The 18,546-nt window shown below is 37.3% G+C and overlaps 1 protein-coding gene across 1 annotated transcript; it reads left to right on the forward strand.

Annotated features, from left to right (window-relative positions):
- Positions 1-709: 709 nt before the first annotated feature.
- Positions 710-17,768, forward strand: LOC132229573 (EGF-like and EMI domain-containing protein 1). Its single transcript, XM_059686147.1, has 6 exons — positions 710-827; positions 2,593-2,715; positions 8,619-8,756; positions 13,025-13,147; positions 14,943-15,137; positions 17,371-17,768. The coding sequence occupies exons 1-6, from the start codon at positions 710-712 to the stop codon at positions 17,508-17,510; spliced, it is 837 nt and encodes a 278-aa protein (XP_059542130.1). The 3' UTR covers positions 17,511-17,768.
- Positions 17,769-18,546: the final 778 nt, after the last annotated feature.

Consider the following 18,546-nt stretch of genomic DNA (forward strand, 5'->3'; position numbering starts at 1 on the left):
AGCAGCCTTTAATGTAGACAAGGCTGGATTCCCAAAGTCAGACCAGAATCACTTCACCCATAAATTTGGTAAGCTCTGGGTGGAGATGTTCCTGATAGGATGTGTGGCTTCACATCAGTTTGGATATTCAGAGACTATAACTAATACTAAGACGGGGGCAAGTGAGGGAGAGAAGGAGGCCAGCTGGCTAATTCCAGAGGGATCTGAACTTCTTTCTTTCATTTCCATGGCAGCTGTAGCTAAGAATTGACCCTGTCACTTCAGCTGGCCTTGTCTCACACAGTGAGGCAGAGATGGTCTAGAAGTGGTAAAAAGGTTTGTGTAAGGATGATTCTGCTGCTCAAAGCTGTAGAAAAGATGGAGAGTGAAGGTGGGGGAAGAGCAAAGGTGAATGGAGGATTTTCTGCTGACTCCATTTAACTTTGGGCACCAGGTATACTTTTGGGAAGAGTGAAATTAAGCTACTTCTTCTTTGGCCTTGATCCATGTTTTGATTTGTTCAGACTTTGGAGTTCAGGTCACACAGTGGGAAACGTTTTGATGAATTAGTTGCATCTGAAGTGGGAAAGAATTTTCAAGTGTCCTCACCATCTTTATGTGAGAAATCCAGTGGCCCCAGTTCCCTCTTTACCTTTCTCCACCCTTCCACTCTATATAACTTTCTCAAGTTAATTAATTGCAAACTATCACTGCTTAATTGCTTTTAGAGATGGACCCCTGCACAGGTGCGAATGGATGTGCCCACATCTGTCAGAGTGAGAATGGAGTGGCCAGGTGTGCCTGTCATCCAGGGTACCAGCTGTCTGAAGACAAAAAGGCCTGCAGAGGTAGGAAAATGAATCTGATAGCTTAATTATGTAATTGTTTGAAATTTTGTGGTAATGTAGTTTGAATAGTTAGAGCAGCTAGGAGAAAGGTGTTTTCATTTATGCTTAAAAAGGAACATTTGTGCTCTTATTTGATCATTCTGAAAAGCATTTTATGATACTATAAAAACTCAGAGACATTTTTAATTACAAAGAAAAGGTCTGGGGTAGCTTTAGAATTAATGCGTTTGGGTTTCTGTTTCTCATTCTGAAGTGAGTTCCAGAATTAATATTTCAAAACCTTCCATAACCACATAGGGAAGTTTTTCAATTTATTTTAGGCCACAGAAGGTATGGATAACCTTTGAAAACCAAGTATGTCCAAAAGTGTTCTTAGAGTTAGGGGCAATTGAAACAAAAAAGGAAGGAAGGAAGGAAGGAAGAAAGGAAGGAAGGAAGGGAGGGAGGGAGGGAGGGAGGGAGGGAGGGAGGGAGGGAGGGAGAGAGGGAGGGAGGGAGGGAGGAAAGCTACAAATTCAAGGTTACATATTTCTGTTTTCTAGATATAGCAAAACAGCCATGCTTCAATTCAAAGATGAAGTGATAAATTATTTGATGACCAGAACTGATAAATGAAGTTATTCCTGTGGGACAGTGTTTTGTTTTAATAACTCCTGAGAAATTGCAGAATCCTTCATTTTATCATAACATTTTCATGACATGACAAATGGTATATTTGGATTAATTACAAAAAATATCAAAACGTTTCCTGACTTATGGGACTGATAAATATTTTGAGAAAATGAAAAAGCATTAAAGAGTGGTGTTAGGTGTGTTTTTTTTTTTTCTTTAAGCCGAAACTAAGATAGAATTTTTTATGGACTGTGTTAACACACTTTTCTGACAGAAAATGTTTCTGTTTTGTCCTCTGTTTACATAGGACCTGCCTCGCTCAGCACCTGGTACAAAATAGGATCTGTTAAATATTTATGGGAAATGATAGATATATACATATATAGATATGTGCATACACCTATATCTAAATATATAAAATCTCTTTCAAAGTTTTTATGTAAAACCATTCTTCTTAGAAAATCTATCCCCCTAATTACTGCCCACTTAGGGTTTTACGTAATGGGCATTTCTCTTAAGTGCCCTAGTGCAGATGACAAGGAGGACCTTCTAGTAGGGAAAAACGATAGTGAGATCTATTCATCTAAAGGGAAGGAGCAAGGACTACATGGGCCACAAAATGAAGTGACACTGAATAGACTTGGCTCTCAGTGTCAGGAGAGAGGGCAACACTGTTTAAATAGCACAGCCTAGGGACAGTCATAAGTACAACATATATTGTAGATTGCTACATATGAAGGCCTCAAACCTGCCTTATCTATGGCCACCTGTACTGACTTCCTTAAATCAGGGAAATATAATATTTTGTTATGAATATGATATATATTCCAAAGACAAACTGTAATGACTTCTACCTATATTATTAGGACATAGAGAATGTCTATATTTTTTATTTGTGTTCTTTTCTCTTTCTACCAATTAATAAATACTAGTAGGTTATAATAGAAATAAGTGTTTGAGAGCATAAGCCTACACTAGAATTATTGTCATTAGCAGTTAGTTTATTTGTAAATATGGATTCATTGGGATATTTTACTGTTACACTGGATATGGGGGTCGAAGGGGAAGGAATGCTTTCGTTAATGTTTATAGTTTACACATAAATCAGAATTCAACCTCCAAAGACAGCCACTGTGTGTTTCTCTCTCTGCAGACATAAATGAGTGTGCAGAAGGGCTTGCTCACTGTGGCCATCGCTGTGTGAACTCAGTGGGATCTTTCACTTGTGCCTGTCACCCTGGCTCTGAGCTGGGAGCTGATGGAAAACGGTGTTACAGTAAGTGGCAGCAATCACAGCCCTGGGAATGTGTGACATTTGACAAGTATTAAACAAGAGTAATGAAAGAACAACACTGAATATCTTGCCAATGCAAAGCTCCTGAGAATGTTTGCCACTGGGATGCGGTAGGGATGAGAGCTTAGAAGTTCAAACCCTTTATTTATTTTAAAGAAATGGGCCCAGAGTCAATAGAAAATATGTAGAATCTAAAAAACAAAATAAATGGATGAACAAAATAGATCCAGAGACATATGGAAATAGAAATATGGAACAGACTGTTGAATGGCAGAGGGATGGCATGGGGTGGGTGGGAAGCAACCAATCAAAGAACTATATACATACTAGAGGCCTGGTGCATGCAAATTCATGCACTTGGAGGGGTCCCTCAGCCCAGCCTGCACCCTCTCCCAGTCTCAGACCCCTCGGGGGATGCCCACCTGCCGGCTTAGGCCTGCTCTAAGCTGGCAGTCAGACATCCCTCTGGCAGCCTAGGAGCCCTTGGAGGATGTCTCACTGATGGCTTCGGCCCGTTCCCCATAGGGAGTGGGCTGAAGCCATCAGTCAGACATCTTTAGCACTGCTGAGGAGGTGGAATAGGCTCCTGCCACTGCTGCTGCACTCGCAGCCTTCAGCCCAGCTTGTGGCTGAGCAGAGCTCACCCTGTGGGAGCACACTGACCACCAGGAGACAGCTGCTGCTTTGAGTGTCTGCCCCCTGGTGGTCAATGTGCATCATAGCAGCCGGTCATTCCCAGGTCGTTCTGCCATTAGGGTCAATTTGTGTATTACTCTTTTATTATATAGGATATGCATAACCCTTGGACACAGTCAATAGTGTGGTGAAGGCCTGAGGCAGGGCAGGTGTGGGCTAGAAGGGGTCAATGGGGGAAAAAGGGGGCATCTATAATAGTTTCAACAATAAATATAAATGTAAAAAAAATAAAAGAAAATGGTCAGCATAGTGACACCCAGTGTAGCCAGCAAGGGCTAAGTCTCAAATCCTCTGACATGGAGCTCCCTTAGACCCATGGCTCTTCCTGTGAAGAGTCTACCTTTCATCACCCCTTCTGCCACGCAGTATTTATCGAACTCTAATAACTCCAAGGTAAAGCTCAAGGAAAAGGAACTAGTAGGAGGGAAGGAACCAGCAGTACAAGGACCAGCTCTAGCTTGTAGCAAAATATCAGACACACTGGATGCTGTAAAGAGTACCTTGCCTGTCAACCCTTTTCTGTTCTCCCCATTTTTTATTCCTTTCTCTCATGCTTCTTTAAGCATTTCCTTCCACTTTTGCATTCTCTTTCACTGACTCATCCTCTGCTCCTATGATCTATGTCATCTAACCTTTGCTTCCTTCTCACCTAGGCTCAGTTATATAATGTAATGTATCCCTTACTACAAATATATTAAAATGTTAATGAGCTGAATTATTAGCTGCTGTTAATAGTTCTTGCAGCTATTTCTTTCTCTTATGTCTTCCCCACTGGTCTGCTGATTAATCTATAGAGGAACACACTTTCTACTTAACTGACTTTAAAACCATCTGATACAGATTCCTTCATATTTCATGTTCTCTGCCTCAATATTTCCCATCCTCACCCACCCTCTTCTTCCCCTCTTCTTCTTCAAATGACAGAATAATATGCTTTCTTATTTCTTTGTATGCATTCCCTTATCTCTGCCTCTCATGTGATCATGGTACATCAACAATTTTTTATTCTTCCTAATCTTCATCCTCTACCTTTTTTCTCAGTGACTTCTTCCCTTCCTTCTCCACTTCACACCTATACCTTAGCAGAAGAGTTTTGCTAGGTTTAAAACACAACCGTGTCAATTGGCTTTATTTGAAATCCATAAGTCTCAAATGAGTCAGCAACATGGCTGGACAAAACTATACTATGGAATATGTCCACTTTCATCACCATCAAAACCAATGTTGAATATTTCCTTTCTCTTCAAAATCTTTATATCACCCTTTTGCCTTTATTCTTATCTTATCTCTGATGTTATCAATAAAATGGTCACCAACCATGATTCAAGCTACCAACTGATTTGAAATTGTGCATGGAATTATATGGAGAAGCCTTGACTCCATTGCTATGAAGGAAGTGGACCTACTGCTATCAAGACTGTCTTCTCCATTGTACTTTGGATTCCATTCCTTCTCATTATCTGAAGATCCTTGCTGGTGCAGTTATCTAGCGGGTCATTCTCAGCAGCCTGTGAACATACTCCAATAGCTCCTATCCTGGAAGTATACTCTGACAGGCCTATGTGCCACCAGAGCCTTCATCTGATCACCTTCACAGCAAATTTTTTATAACATTGTCAATGTCTCCTCTTCATCTTATATTGTCTCATCATCTCAGATTAATCAGATTATCACCTCTACCTCAATATGGTCAGCCAGGACCTCTGTGTTACCAGACTGCTTGTTACCTTCTCTGCTTTTATACTATCTGACCTCTCAGCAGCTTTCAACACAGTTGACTAACTCCCATTCTTCTTGAAATACTTTCTTCTCTTCCATGTGTTCACACTATTCAGGTTTTTCTCTCCATCTTTGGCCACTCTCTCAATGTTAAATTTATATTTCCACTTTTTTCTTTAATTACCTGTGAATATGCCAAGCTATGTACTCAATATCTCTATTTACTTAACTAATAAGCATTGCAATCTTGACCCCAAATAAACCGCTGATTTCTAGTCTCAGTTCCAAAGATGCTCTTCCCATTTCTCCACAACTTAGTGAACTATCTATTTAATGTTGAAGCCAAAAAGCTAATGATACAAAATTAGTAAGTGAGAACTGGGACTTTAACTGGGGTCTTTGGGCTCCAAATATACTATCCTTTCAACTTCATCATATATTTTTATACATATCTCTCTCTATCAATTTTAATTAATGGAGAAGAGTAAAAATAGTGATAAATAGAATAAATAATTTCATGGGTTTTTTTTTATGTAAGCTCTCTCGTGAACAGACATACGTAGGGTCACTAAATTCTTCATTTTCCTCCACTGCATAAAATTCTATGTTTCTTTAATGCCTGGGTCATCAGTGAAGTCTTAAGGTCTGTTGCTATATTTCTACTGCTTAAAGACAGTGCAATTTTGCTATGGTGATATGTCTTCTAAAGAACAAACTAAATAAAATTTACTACTAATTAGGATACAACTTCTTCTGAAGTGAGCCTTTTGCTTAATGCCCTGAGGCAGAGAAACATGGATGGGTTTTTTCTTATTATTAATATTTTGACTTTTTAATGTGGCCAGGAACATTTTACAAATATCTGAAATAAAATCTCTTGTAATATGACTGGTGCATTCTCAGTTATCATGAAAGAGGGGGGCAGTATTAATGAGTTATGAGTTAAAGGCTTCCTATAGAATTTACTAGAGAAAGCAGTTTACCCTAGAGTTGAATACATTTGGTTGAAGTGTGGTTTTAGATTTGTTTTTCTTAAGTGAATATTTGGCTAGCCAAATTCTTTGTGCAGCTCTCACCAAACTTCAATATTTACTAACTGACATACAGAACTTTCTTGATAAAAACTAGTATTTTGAGTTCTTTCAAAATCTGTAGGTGGAGTAAATGTTTTGAGAGTATGGTAATGTTTAACAATGAATTATGTGCTCTTTATATAGCAAGTATATTTTAGGAAAATATTGTTTTAACACTTTAGTAGGAAAATAATATTGTATATTTATATAATCTCTTCTAGGAGGCTTTCACAACATCAGATCCCCATGGTGCACTGTGCATGAACTATCACTATTTTATGATTAGAAATTGGTTAAATAAGACTTCCCCAAATTTCCAAGCGATATGTAGTTTAACTCAATTTTAATGCATTTAAAGAGATATAGAGAGATTAAATAATAATTACTTTTTATCTATGAGAAACTACAAGAATCATTTTAAAAAGTATTTTAAAGTGAAAAATTTTAAGTACTATGGTTAAACATCATCATCTGTATCAAGGACACAAAATCTTAGCTTACTTCTATTGGGAAGTTATAGATCTGAGTATACCCTTGTTTTAGTCTCATCCTATCTAATAAAGAGGCAATATGCAAATTAACCATCACACAGTCACAAAGATGGCAGCGCTCATAGCCACAAGATGGTGGTGCCCAGTCCCCTCAGCCCAACTGGAGTCCCCCAGTCCTTCCAGCCCCGCTGGGGGGATGGCAAGCACGCAGCTGGCTGGCAGGGCTGGCCAGAGGTGCAGGCAAGCCTCGGGTATTGACTTCCCAGCCACCTAGGGCTGCCCAAAGTTCAGGTAACCAGGACCGGCCGAGGCTTCCACTGCCGTCAGTGACAGCAGCAGAGGTGTGATGGGGGCATCGCCTTCTCCTAATCACTAGGTCACCTCCTGCCCCTGAGGGCTCCCACACTGTGTGAGGGACCCCTCCACCTCCAGTGCATGAATTTTCATGCACCGGGCCTCTAGTATATATTTATATTTTAGTGGTGTTATAATAATATCATTTATAATTAAAGTAAAGTATTACCAGAAGTCTTAGAGCTGCATTGATCACAGAAAAATAACAAGAATAGGAGCCAAAATTTGAAAGATGTCTCCCTAAAGAGTATATGTTAACATATCATGAAAAATCAGTTCCTTTTATTATTTCAATCTTTCCTTTAGCTTTCTAATTTTTCTCAGACCTAAAATAGCTATTTCTAAACCCAAAGGGCTTCTTATTTTTAGCAATAAATTGATTAGCATAATTCTTTTTTGTTTATTCAATTATTCAAAACCTATTTTTGAACATCTGTTATCAGCTTGGTAATAGAGGATAATGATGGCATGAAGGGAGGTGCTCTGGGACACATAGGGCAGCTGCCTTCTATAGCCTGGAGGCCGAGGATGAGGGAGGATCATTTCTATACTGTAACTGTACAGGAACTATAGCACATACCTAGGCAGTTTCAATGGCAATATAGACTTTCAAGGAGTACCACAATCCCAAGTACCCTTGCCATTCTTTCTCATCTTCTTTTAAAAGATTAAGGTATTAATAATGGAAGGAAATAAATCAACGTAGACATTCTCATTACTAAGAGTTTCTGTCCAAGCAACACAAATGAAGAACAATAGAGGACAATGATAAAAATAGCAGAGTACCTACATTCCATACTTTTAACAATGATTCAAAGCATTTTTAAATTTCTCATTTCCTCACTTAGAAAATGATTGATTATAATGCCTTTGTGCTCAATATAATTGGCATCCATATGGTGAATTTGATGTCACCCAAAATGCCCCAAATTAACATGTACTGGGATCAGCAAATTGGTTTTCAGAGTAATAGTATGTTTGTATAATAAGTGACTTTCATATACCTCAATGCTAATTAGCACATTAAAATGATATTATTTAAATATGATTAGCTAATTCATTGGTTTTGTGTTCATACTTCTGTTTCAAGGCTATTTTTAACAGTATTTTCAAGTACTCCTAGCCTCTAGAAAGGACAGATAATAACATACCATTAGCTTAAGAACAGAAGAAATGTCAGCTGGCAGACAACCTCTGTGCTTTCTGATTACTGATTCAATACACATTTTTTTTTTTTTTATGTTCTGAAAAAACTGAGAATCTCCAAAGGTTAATGTCATTTAAGATAAGTGTTTAATAACCAGTGGTGGACTATTTCCCTTTCTACACCATTTTGTCAACTTAATATTACTTATAGGTTTATTAGTGTTTTGATATTGTATAGACATTTGCAATCCTTAATAGCCCCTCAGACTTTTACTTTTATATGTGTAGAGGATTGATAAATTTCCAATAAAGTGTGTTGTCCTCCCAACAGAGTATTCCTCTTGTTGACATATATTCAGGTTTCTCTGCTGTTATGCTAATAACCCTCTTCTGCTTGTTTGGAAAGGGATTGAATTGGAAATTGTCAATAGCTGTGAAAAGAACAATGGTGGTTGTTCACATCACTGCGAACATGCACTTGGTGGTCCCCATTGTTCCTGTAACCATGGACACCGGCTTGATTCAGATGAGAAAACATGCATAGGTAATGTATGGTAAATGCCATCTTCCTTTAGAGCTGTCCAGGATTCATTTAGCCCTTTCCTCTCTAATACTTATTGCCGTAATCTGAGCTACATCTCTCAAACTGCATGGAGAAATAAATCAAACAGTCTCTGGCTACTAGATAAATGTAAAAGAAATATTAATTGGCAGAAGACATCATGATCTTTGGATATTTACTTTAAAGTGAAAGGAGCTTTAAAACATTTAACAAAATATATGGACTTAGTTTTATTTCAGAAAAATATCCCAAGGCCTGTCTAACGACTGAATGCAATTTGTAACTCAACAAATGCTACCACGTACCCTACTTCTCTCTACCCCATGCAGAAGCTCAATAATATGCATTTCTTTTTCTTTCTTTAAAATATATTTTTATTGATTTCAGAGAGTAAGAGATAGGGGGAGAAGAGAAATAGAAACATCAATGATGAGAGAGGATCTTTAATTGACTGCCTCCTGCAAGTCCCACACTAGGGATTGAGCCCACAACCCGGACATGTGTCCTGGTCAGGAATTAGAATCAAACTGTGTCCTCCTGGTCCATAGGTGGATGCTCAACCACTGAGTGATGCCGGCCGGACTGCATTTCCTTTTCTTTTCTTTTTTTAAAAAAATACATATTTTTATTGATTTTTTTACAGAGAGAAAGGGAGAGGGATAGAGAGTTAGAAACATTGATGATGTTTCTAGAAACATTGATGAGAGAGAAACATCAATCAGCTGCCTCCTGCACACTCCCTACTGGGTATGTGTCCACAACCAAGGTACATGCCCTTGACCGGAATCAAACCTGGGACCCTTGAATTCTCAGGCAGACGCTCTATCCATTGAGCCAAACCAGTTAGGGCTGCATTTCCTTTTCAACTTGGTGATGGCTTGGATGCATGTTCAACTTTGGTATGACAGGCACCTACATTCCAAAAGAAAACTTTAAAATTCTTTGGAAATCCCAACTCAAATGCATTTTTAATAAATAACTTTTCTGAACATATTATTAGAACTCATATCATTAGAGACAATGAGAAAAATAAATTTTACTTCAACCTTGCTTCATAATGAATGTGGAATTTAGAACTTCTGAGAAAAGGGAATATCTACTAAAAACAGGGTGAGTGAGCATCAAACTATATCATTATATGCTCTGTGTCTGAGAGCACCTACAAGCCCCTCTAAAGCAATTTGCCATTATTCTGGAATTAAGTATCATATTTACTTGTTTTTTGTGTGTTGCTTTATATGACCTTTCTTAAAAATTATGACTACTAAAAAAATGTTTGACCATTTTATCTGTTCAGTATGGTTAGAAACAAACTAGAGTATCATAAAAGAGGTGAATTTCAAAGGTGTAAGTATTTGGAATTTCTTATGTAACAGTATAAGCTTCAAGGGATTTTGAAGTTTTCTGGTTTCATAAATCCTTTAACCAAAACAATGTCATTACTTGTATATCTTGATCCAACATTGCCTCCTGCATTTTTTTTGAGTCTACAGTTGCTGCTTTAATGAAACCCATTGCTTTCATTTCTTCTTATTATTTAATGAAAAACTTGCTTATATTTTTCTACCTTGCTAATACCTGTATCTCTGGAAAAAATAAGGGGTTCCTTTTTTTCTTCCTCCTTCCCTTCCTTGCTCTCTACTTGTCTTTTCACTAAACCTTTTGTTCGTGACTTACAATTAGATGTCTTTCCTTATTCTTTGAAAAGCACAATTCAGTAAAATTCGTATTTATAACTAGAAAAAAATAGCATCTGCCATGGTCAAAATATAGAAAATTGCATATTTATGAGATTTCAGCATGACATTATATTGTTTATGGCTTAAGTTTATTTCATTTCCCAACAATAAATAACACTCATTCCTAAAGACCAAATATTCACTATAGTAAGGCAAGGAATTGTTTGGAGGGTACACATACAAACTTTGCTTATTTACCTGAGAACAGATTAAGGTCACGGATGATTTGTAAAAATATTCATATCTGGAGGAAATTAAAGAATTTTCTTTTTAGCTTATTTTAGGATCAACATTTTTTATATTTGAGAATGTACAAATAAATGGGAAAATAAGTTGTCCAGTCTGCAAATTGTCAACCTGTTTTTCCCAACTGCAAAAATGTATTAGGGCTAAAACCTAGAGATGTGTTAACACAATTTGAAAGACAGCTCTAGAAAATCCAAGTGTCTGATCAGCAGTAAGCTCTCTACATTTAACAATCATTAGATATTAGAAACACAATTTTTTCTAATCTTCTGAGTTTGTTCAATGCTGTCTATGGGGGGGGGCCACATACAAAAGATCATTTTTTTCTAAGGTTTAATTTTCATGCTTTTCTGAAGTCAAAACTGAAATTTTTAATTGTTTTTCCTGGCTTTAATTGAAGCTCTATTTTTTATGAGAGCTAAATTTTTATGAATAGGTGAATTTCTCTGCAATTGGCAATACTACCCAATGTAAGAAAAAAACATGATTTTCAATGAGGAGGAAAATAAAAAGGGAAACATTAGCAAGCAAAGATCTTAACAAATAAGATCTGAAAATTAGTCAAGGAAATTAGGAAACAGGTGATGTAAGCGTTGAAGGGACACAGCATTTTAAGAAAGGCTTGTGATGTAAGAAGGGCGTGGTTTCAGGTGAGTTTCAGACTAGATGGTTTACAGGAGACAAGCTAGAAATCACCCCAGAGGAATGATGATAGAAGAAGAATCTAAATAGATCATAAAATGATAGACCGTGGAGCTCATTTTCCAATTGTGATACAGTTGTGCTCCTAGTATCTGAGAACAAGGAATCCTGAGACATACGTGTTTGGAGGCTCTGTTAGTATTTGAGAAGACTTTAAAATATATTTTTTTAAAAAAACCCATTAAGGATAACGTTTTAAATTAAATAAAAGTGAATTATTAAAAGCAATTTTGCCCTCTCTATTCATGCTATTTAACCCAAAGGACAAAGGATGGTTTAATAAAAGAGAGGAAAAAATATCACTGAGAATTTTGTGAGTAGCACTGCTTCTGACATTTTGCAGGAGAAAGAATGTTTTGTGTCCAAATGACCTTCCTTTAGAAGTTGTATGGTGACCCCTCACCTTAGATAATTGACTGCATTTTCTTTCCTCCCTTTCTCTTGTCTACATTTCCTTACACTGGTACCCTTTCCAAGGTTAATTGAGATATTGACCTTTTATATCTGTGGCTGCTCATGTAGTTAGGGAGCAATGGGACTTTGTAAACTCAGCACTGACAGGCCAGCCAACATACCAGCTCAGCAAACACAAGGTGGAATTGAACCAAGAGCCTATAGCCAAAAACCCTGACCACCCAATTCCCAGGTGTTTAGCCTGAGGGAAACAGTGGGTGAACAGTCTGTTGCTACTCCTTGCACAGTTATGTTAGGAATGATCACCTCAAAACTCAAGCCAAATAGATTATTCTTTGGCTAAAGGGTTTCAATTTGACTTAATTCTGGTGCGTTTTTATTTTCCTCAGAGCAGTTATGTATGTGGACGAAATATTCAGGATTGTAGAATTCTGGGATAACAACGCTGAAGGACACTTAAAGAGCATCACTTAGAAAGCTGTTTATCTGATAGGACATGCCAGGGTAATGCCACCAACAGTAAAATGAAAAACCCTGACTCCACTCATCCTAGCCAAAGCACCATCGCAAAGTTCAAGCAAAGCCTCTGAAATATTCTATAATTCAAAACAGAATATTTAAAGAGATTGTCTGCCCTCTCTCCAAATTGCAGATGCCACTTCTCTTCCCAGTTTTGTGAATTCCAGTTGCTTTCAAAGCTCTGTCATCTGAAGGTCTAGAACAAGTGTAGGACTGCCTCCTCTTTGCTCGCAAATGTTCGCTAAGTGGAATTTTTGACTCTTCCTCTCAAGCTGTTTCGATGTTGTTGTTCTTCTTCTTCAAGTTCTCTGTTTATTTAGTCAAATTGCTGTTTAAACTGGAAAAATAGCAGAAATCTCTTTTCCTGTGTTTATAAATGCATTTGGAGATTATTTACATACTTTAAAAAATAAATGACAGGCAATAGGAAAAACATGCAAGAAACATAAAGGCGAATGTGAGCCTCATTCTTTCTGTGTTATAGTTGCTTTGATGTCTGTACAATGTGGCCTGAGAAATAGAAATTGAGTACTAAAACAATTTGCATTTATAAGTGAGGCTTTAATTTAATTCTATAGTTCAGTGAAATTCCTGTCTCTGAAACAACAGAAATGTCCTTTTCCCCTTCAGACCTTGATGAGTGTGAGAGTGGAGAAGCCTGCTGTGCCCAGCTCTGCATCAACTATTTGGGAGGCTATGAATGCAGTTGTAAGGAAGGCTTTCAGATCAGTTCTGATGGTTGTGGGTGTGATGGTAAGTTCCTGAGAAATAATATGAAATCACTGGTGTGATGAGGCAATCAGTGAAGGAGGAACATGTGAGGAAGGGGGTTAGGATGGGTAAGGGAAGGCCTTGCCCTGAAGAGACTTGGATGTCTACCTGGTTCTACTATTTACTAATGCAAGTTTTAAGATGCGATTTTATAATTTTTTAAGTTACTTGTTAAAATTGGTTCACTTACCTTTCAGATGGTTTCTAGATTATGTATTTGTTTTCACAAGAGAGTATAAATTTAATGAGTAGAGTTAATTCACTTTTTTACACTGTTCCATTAATAACAGCTCATTTGAGCCATTGCTATCATTTACTTTTTTTATTTTTAAAACATGGAATCTTTAAATTTTCACTTTCTAATCATTACCATTATTTCGAACCACATTTTTCTTCAAATCAAAGGAAACATAAGATGATCTTTTTTAATAAGTCAACATATATAAGAATGTCATGCCTCAGAAAAAATAGTGTTTCTTTGCTTAAAGAAGCTAATTCCTGAATTATGTTGAGGATGATAGGTATGTTTTTGTTTTTTTTTCATATAGACATCAAGCTCCTCAGCCTTGCAATGTAGGTAACAGCAAAGAAAACACAGTTATGGTATCTATATATTCTAAACACAGTACAATATATTACCATTTACCATATTTAATCCAATTAACAGGAGCCAAGAAATTTGAATTTCATCGACCATCTGCTCTTAAGCAAAGTCAGCCAAAAGATAATTGTATGGTGTGAATATACATACTTGGGTACATGCATCCAAATTGAAAAGGTATCATAATCTGAGGCAAAGCTTAGAAACCCAGCTTCAACAGTAAACTTTTACTATTGTGAACACATTGACCAAAGTCTAGGCTCAGATATGGACAGTCACATGAAATTAAAGCTTAGAGTTCTTCCATCTCTAAAATTCTCCATAAACCTTGTACAGAATTATGCATGGAATAAATGCTTCATTACAGAGATGGAATAATTTAAGAATGAATGAAAATTATACAAAATGGTGTACAGCCTTGGGCCATTGAATTTATTTTGTTTTAAATTCCTCATCAAAACCTCATGAACAAGGTCTCAGAAAGACCTTGTCTGTGTAGATGAACTACAATAAACTTGAGTGAAAGAAAAAAAATGGCAGGATATACTTGAGAAAGTGTCCAAGGCTAAGCTTTCTATAGGACAGTACATTGTCACGAATTAATAAAGGTGACAACAGGAACACAAATATGCCCATGACTTCACAATGTCTATTTTACCACTCAGCGTCTAAAAGCAGACATTGTTTAAATGTTCCTAGATGTGGACGAGTGTCTGGATACCAGCATAGTCTGTGATCAAGTATGTATTAACTCTGTGGGAACATACCACTGTACTTGTGAGGAAGGCTACAGAATTGGAAGTGATGGAAAAACTTGCATCTGTAAGTCACTGTGAAGAATCTCATGGGTCTCTTCTAAACTACTTCCACCCTCATTTTCTGCTTCAGGAACAATGGAGACCACATATTCCTTCACTCAACCTGTCCTCCCCTTTCCTCACAGACTGAGATCTTTCCCTTTTGTTCTCTCTGCTGCAGTGTCAGCTTTGTGATAGCTGCTTCTCACCCTCATTTACAAGAGACTTTTTGAAACGGCCTCAAAGAGTTCTTCCTTTCAGTGGCCCCCTGCCTTGGCTGTCTAGTTCAAACTCTCTCATCTCTCTCATCCACCCTTGCTCGGTTTTTCCTTCTTTTAACCAGCATGCTGAATCCAGCCATTTTCCTGTGTGGTCTTAGCTTTAGATGATGATGAGCTAGAGGAAGGAGAAGAGGAATTAGAAGTTGTGAGGTTCGCAGGCTTTCTGTTCAAGAGCCCGTCTAGACTGCTTCATTATGTTGCTCCCTCTCTGCCTCCCACCTACCAAGATGAAGAAGATGAGGACAAAGTGGGAAAAGATATTCGAGGAGAACTAGCTCTATTGCCCAAAGTTGGTGAGTAAAAGAATTTATCTCAATGCAGTCACCGCTTTTTTTTATTATTATTAAGAATTCACGTAAATTATTTTATAAACAATTTCATTATCCATACTTAATGCCACCAAATATTTTAACATTTTAACAGGATGTTAGCAAGAAAACTGGGGCCAAAATCACTTCTGAGCTTCCTAGCAAACCCATCATCTTTTGTCGTCCTTCCCTTTCACAATAAAGGGTTGCTATATAGCAGTGGTTCTCAACCTTCCTAATGCCGCGACCCTTTAATACAGTTCCTCATGTTGTGGTTTCCCACAATTTCATTGTTACAGATTAAACATAATTAAAGCATAGTGATTAATTACAAAAAACAATATGTAATTATATATGTTTTCTGATGGTTTTAGGCGACCCCTATGAAAGGGTCATTCGACCCCCAAAGGGGTCGCAACCCACAGGTTGAGAACCGCTGCTATATAGTTGTGTGTAGAGGTGTGGGTACACGGTGTTGGGGGCTGTTCAAGTGCAATACCGTGAAATGGAGCTGAAAAGTATCTTTAAATTAACATAATGGGGAGGATTGGGACCTTTCAGTTCTGACTATTAAAACTCCATTAGAAGTCGCTTTTATATATTTAAAAACTTACTTTAAATTGCCTTGAAATCTAGATCCTTCCCAGTTTTTAAAACAATGAGAACTAACTGTTTAATATGTTCAAATGGACCAAGAAAGTATCTTAAAATTGTGAACAGTTTTTCTTAGATGCATATATCCACACAACAGAGCTCAAGCATCAAATCACTTCTGATCAAAATAAATTAGCATTTCCTCTCTCAAATGTAACAGTTTGCAGCCAGTGTGCTGCTTCTTTTTTTTTTTCTTTGTCAAACAGAGCTGCTCTTTTTGTTCTCCCTCTATTTGCTGTAGTTTAACAGAGCTTGATGATTGCTTCAGGATGTATGCAGTAAAATGGCAGAAATATTTTCATGCTTTGGTGAATCGCAATAATAATATTAGTAAATGCATCTGCATAAAAGTAGAAATGCTTTACTGTTTCTTCATTAAACTTCTGATACTTCAATGACTGAAAGTCTGAATGGAGAGTTCAGGGCTACTAAGGCAGCCAGAACTTGAATGGCCAAGATCTAGAGAGGAGAGACCCAGACAAGTGAAATGGAATAACTCTGCTGCTTTTCTCCTTGAGCCATTTGCTAATGTATGGGCTGTGCAGGCAGAGAAGCCAGGGAATCTAAAAGGCAGCTGTTAAGAGGGCAAGGAGCTGAGCACAGTTACCAGCAGTATCATGGCGATGGGGAGGTAGAGTCGGCAGCCCAGGATCTGCCAAAGGAGAGAGGGTTTGCTCAACATAACAGGCATACAATTGGGATGCCTGAGAGATCCCACTAGAAACAGGGGCAAAACTTAAAATAATCCTTAAAACAACGGAAATCAAATCTCTCCATCCTTATTCATATTAAGGTAATTTCCCTCAAAAAGAGAATGGAAATGCCGAAACCGGTTTGGCTCGGTGGATAGAGCGTCGGCCTGCGGACTGAGAGGTCCCGGGTTCGATTCCGGTCAGGGGCATGTGCCTGGGTTGCGGGCACATCCCTGGTGGGGGATGTGCAAGAGGCAGCTGATTAATGTTTCTCTCTCGTCGATGTTTCTAACTCTCTCTATCTCTCTCCCTTCCTCTCTGTGAAAAATCAGTAAAATATATTTAAAAAAAAAGAGAGAGAGAATGGAAAAACACTTCGTGATACACTTATACACTAGAATACAATACAGACTTAAAAAAAAAAAAACAACTAAAAACTAGTGTAAGTGCAGTATGGGTGAGTCTCACGAACATTACATTGAATGAAAGAAGAGTGACACAATTCTATTTATCTAAAGTTCAAGAAGAGGACAAGCATCAAATGGCAGGAATATTGATTATTTTGGTGTTCTGGAATCGATGATAATTTCTCTTCATACTTTTTAAACTTTATTAAATATTCTAAATATTCTTTTGGGACTATATTTCAATAGTATCATTGGAAAATATAAAATAACATCTACTTTAAAAGATATTTCTTTGCTGTTGTCTTTTTCTGGGACTTTAAGAAACATCTTCAAGGATTGAAGGATTATAGTGTGTGTGTGTGTGTGTGTGTGTGTGTGTGTGTATGTGTGTGAAGTGTGAATGTTTCATCTCCATTTTCAGTGACGTAGACAGTTTGAACTAACTGAAAATGTATCATATTCCAGTCTGTTTAGATCACACCTTTGGACATGATTGCAGTTTGAGCTGTGAGGACTGTATGAACGGAGGCCGGTGCCAGGAGGGAAAGAGTGGGTGCTCCTGCCCAGCTGGCTGGGGTGGCATTCTTTGTAATGAAAGTGAGTGATACCCTGAAGAATTGGTAAGAGGGTGCTATCTTCTCCTTTACTGTTGCTAGACCACTGGCGATGAGTTCTCCTCCATGTGTGTTCTCCCTAAAATGTTTTAACAAGGTAAGCAATTGATATGGGTGAGAAACCAATTTATTTGTTGTGCATAGAGAATGCCTGTGAAGCACTGAGGTTTTAAAGTGAACATGTGATTTAAAGGGAAGATTTTGTGTTCCCTGGAAAACTTGATGTACTGTTTCTTATTTACCCATGGAGCATAAAAGTTAATAAAGGATCCTAACATTCTAGGCCTATTAAAAATCCCTCCATTTAAATAAGTCATTAGGCCCAGACAAGCTATTCCCAATAAAGACAAAAAAAAAAAAGATTTGTTCTGCAAAGTGTAAGTAATGAGATTGCTTGACTGCTGCTTCTTTTCTTTTGTGTATTTTTTTTCTTTTTTTTTTTTCCTTTCAAAATATGTTAGTACAGCCAATGGCACTTTTAAGTATTTTATATGTCTCTCATAAAAATATAAAAGATTAAAAATAATACCTATAATAAATGTATTCTCTATATTTTAAATGGAGGTGTGCTTGCAGGTACTAAAACTACCAAGTAATAAAAACAAAATAAAAAACAAAAACTACCAAGTAATAAAAACAAAACTATCTTTGTTTTCTCTTTCTCTTTTTAAATTTACCTTATAACATTTTTAAGAGAAAGGTTTTCTTAGCCTTTGTGATTAGCTTAGATGATATGAGCAGATTTTTCATTTGAATCCCCAGCATATAGGAAGAAAAAGCACAAATATTGTTTCTATTAGGGGATAGATATGATCTTGAGTCACAACATATGAAGTGGCTTAACCAAGATTACTAGCTAGGGTCTTGAGGACCTTCCTTACTTAAGTATCCCTCTGCTCATGTGTCTCTTCTGCTAAAAAAACTTTAATAAGAGTGACCCATTTCCTGATACATAAAGCATATGTTTCTGATCTACTCACTAGTGACCCTCTAAAATCAGGCCCTTCTCAATTTTTTTGCTTTTGAT

Source organism: Myotis daubentonii, chromosome 3 (assembly GCF_963259705.1).
Source record: "Myotis daubentonii chromosome 3, mMyoDau2.1, whole genome shotgun sequence".
Lineage (NCBI taxonomy): Eukaryota > Metazoa > Chordata > Mammalia > Chiroptera > Vespertilionidae > Myotis > Myotis daubentonii.

What these genes read in the sequence shown, in the direction of transcription:
- LOC132229573 (XM_059686147.1), top strand. Translation starts at nt 710, where the DNA reads ATGGACCCCTGCACAGGTGCGAATGGATGTGCCCACATCTGTCAGAGT. An exon ending in AGATGAGAAAACATGCATAG is followed by an intron (nt 8,757 to 13,024) that starts GTAATGTATGGT and finishes TTTCCCCTTCAG; the next exon opens with ACCTTGATGAGTGTGAGAGT. An exon ending in AGCTCTATTGCCCAAAGTTG is followed by an intron (nt 15,138 to 17,370) that starts GTGAGTAAAAGA and finishes ATCATATTCCAG; the next exon opens with TCTGTTTAGATCACACCTTT.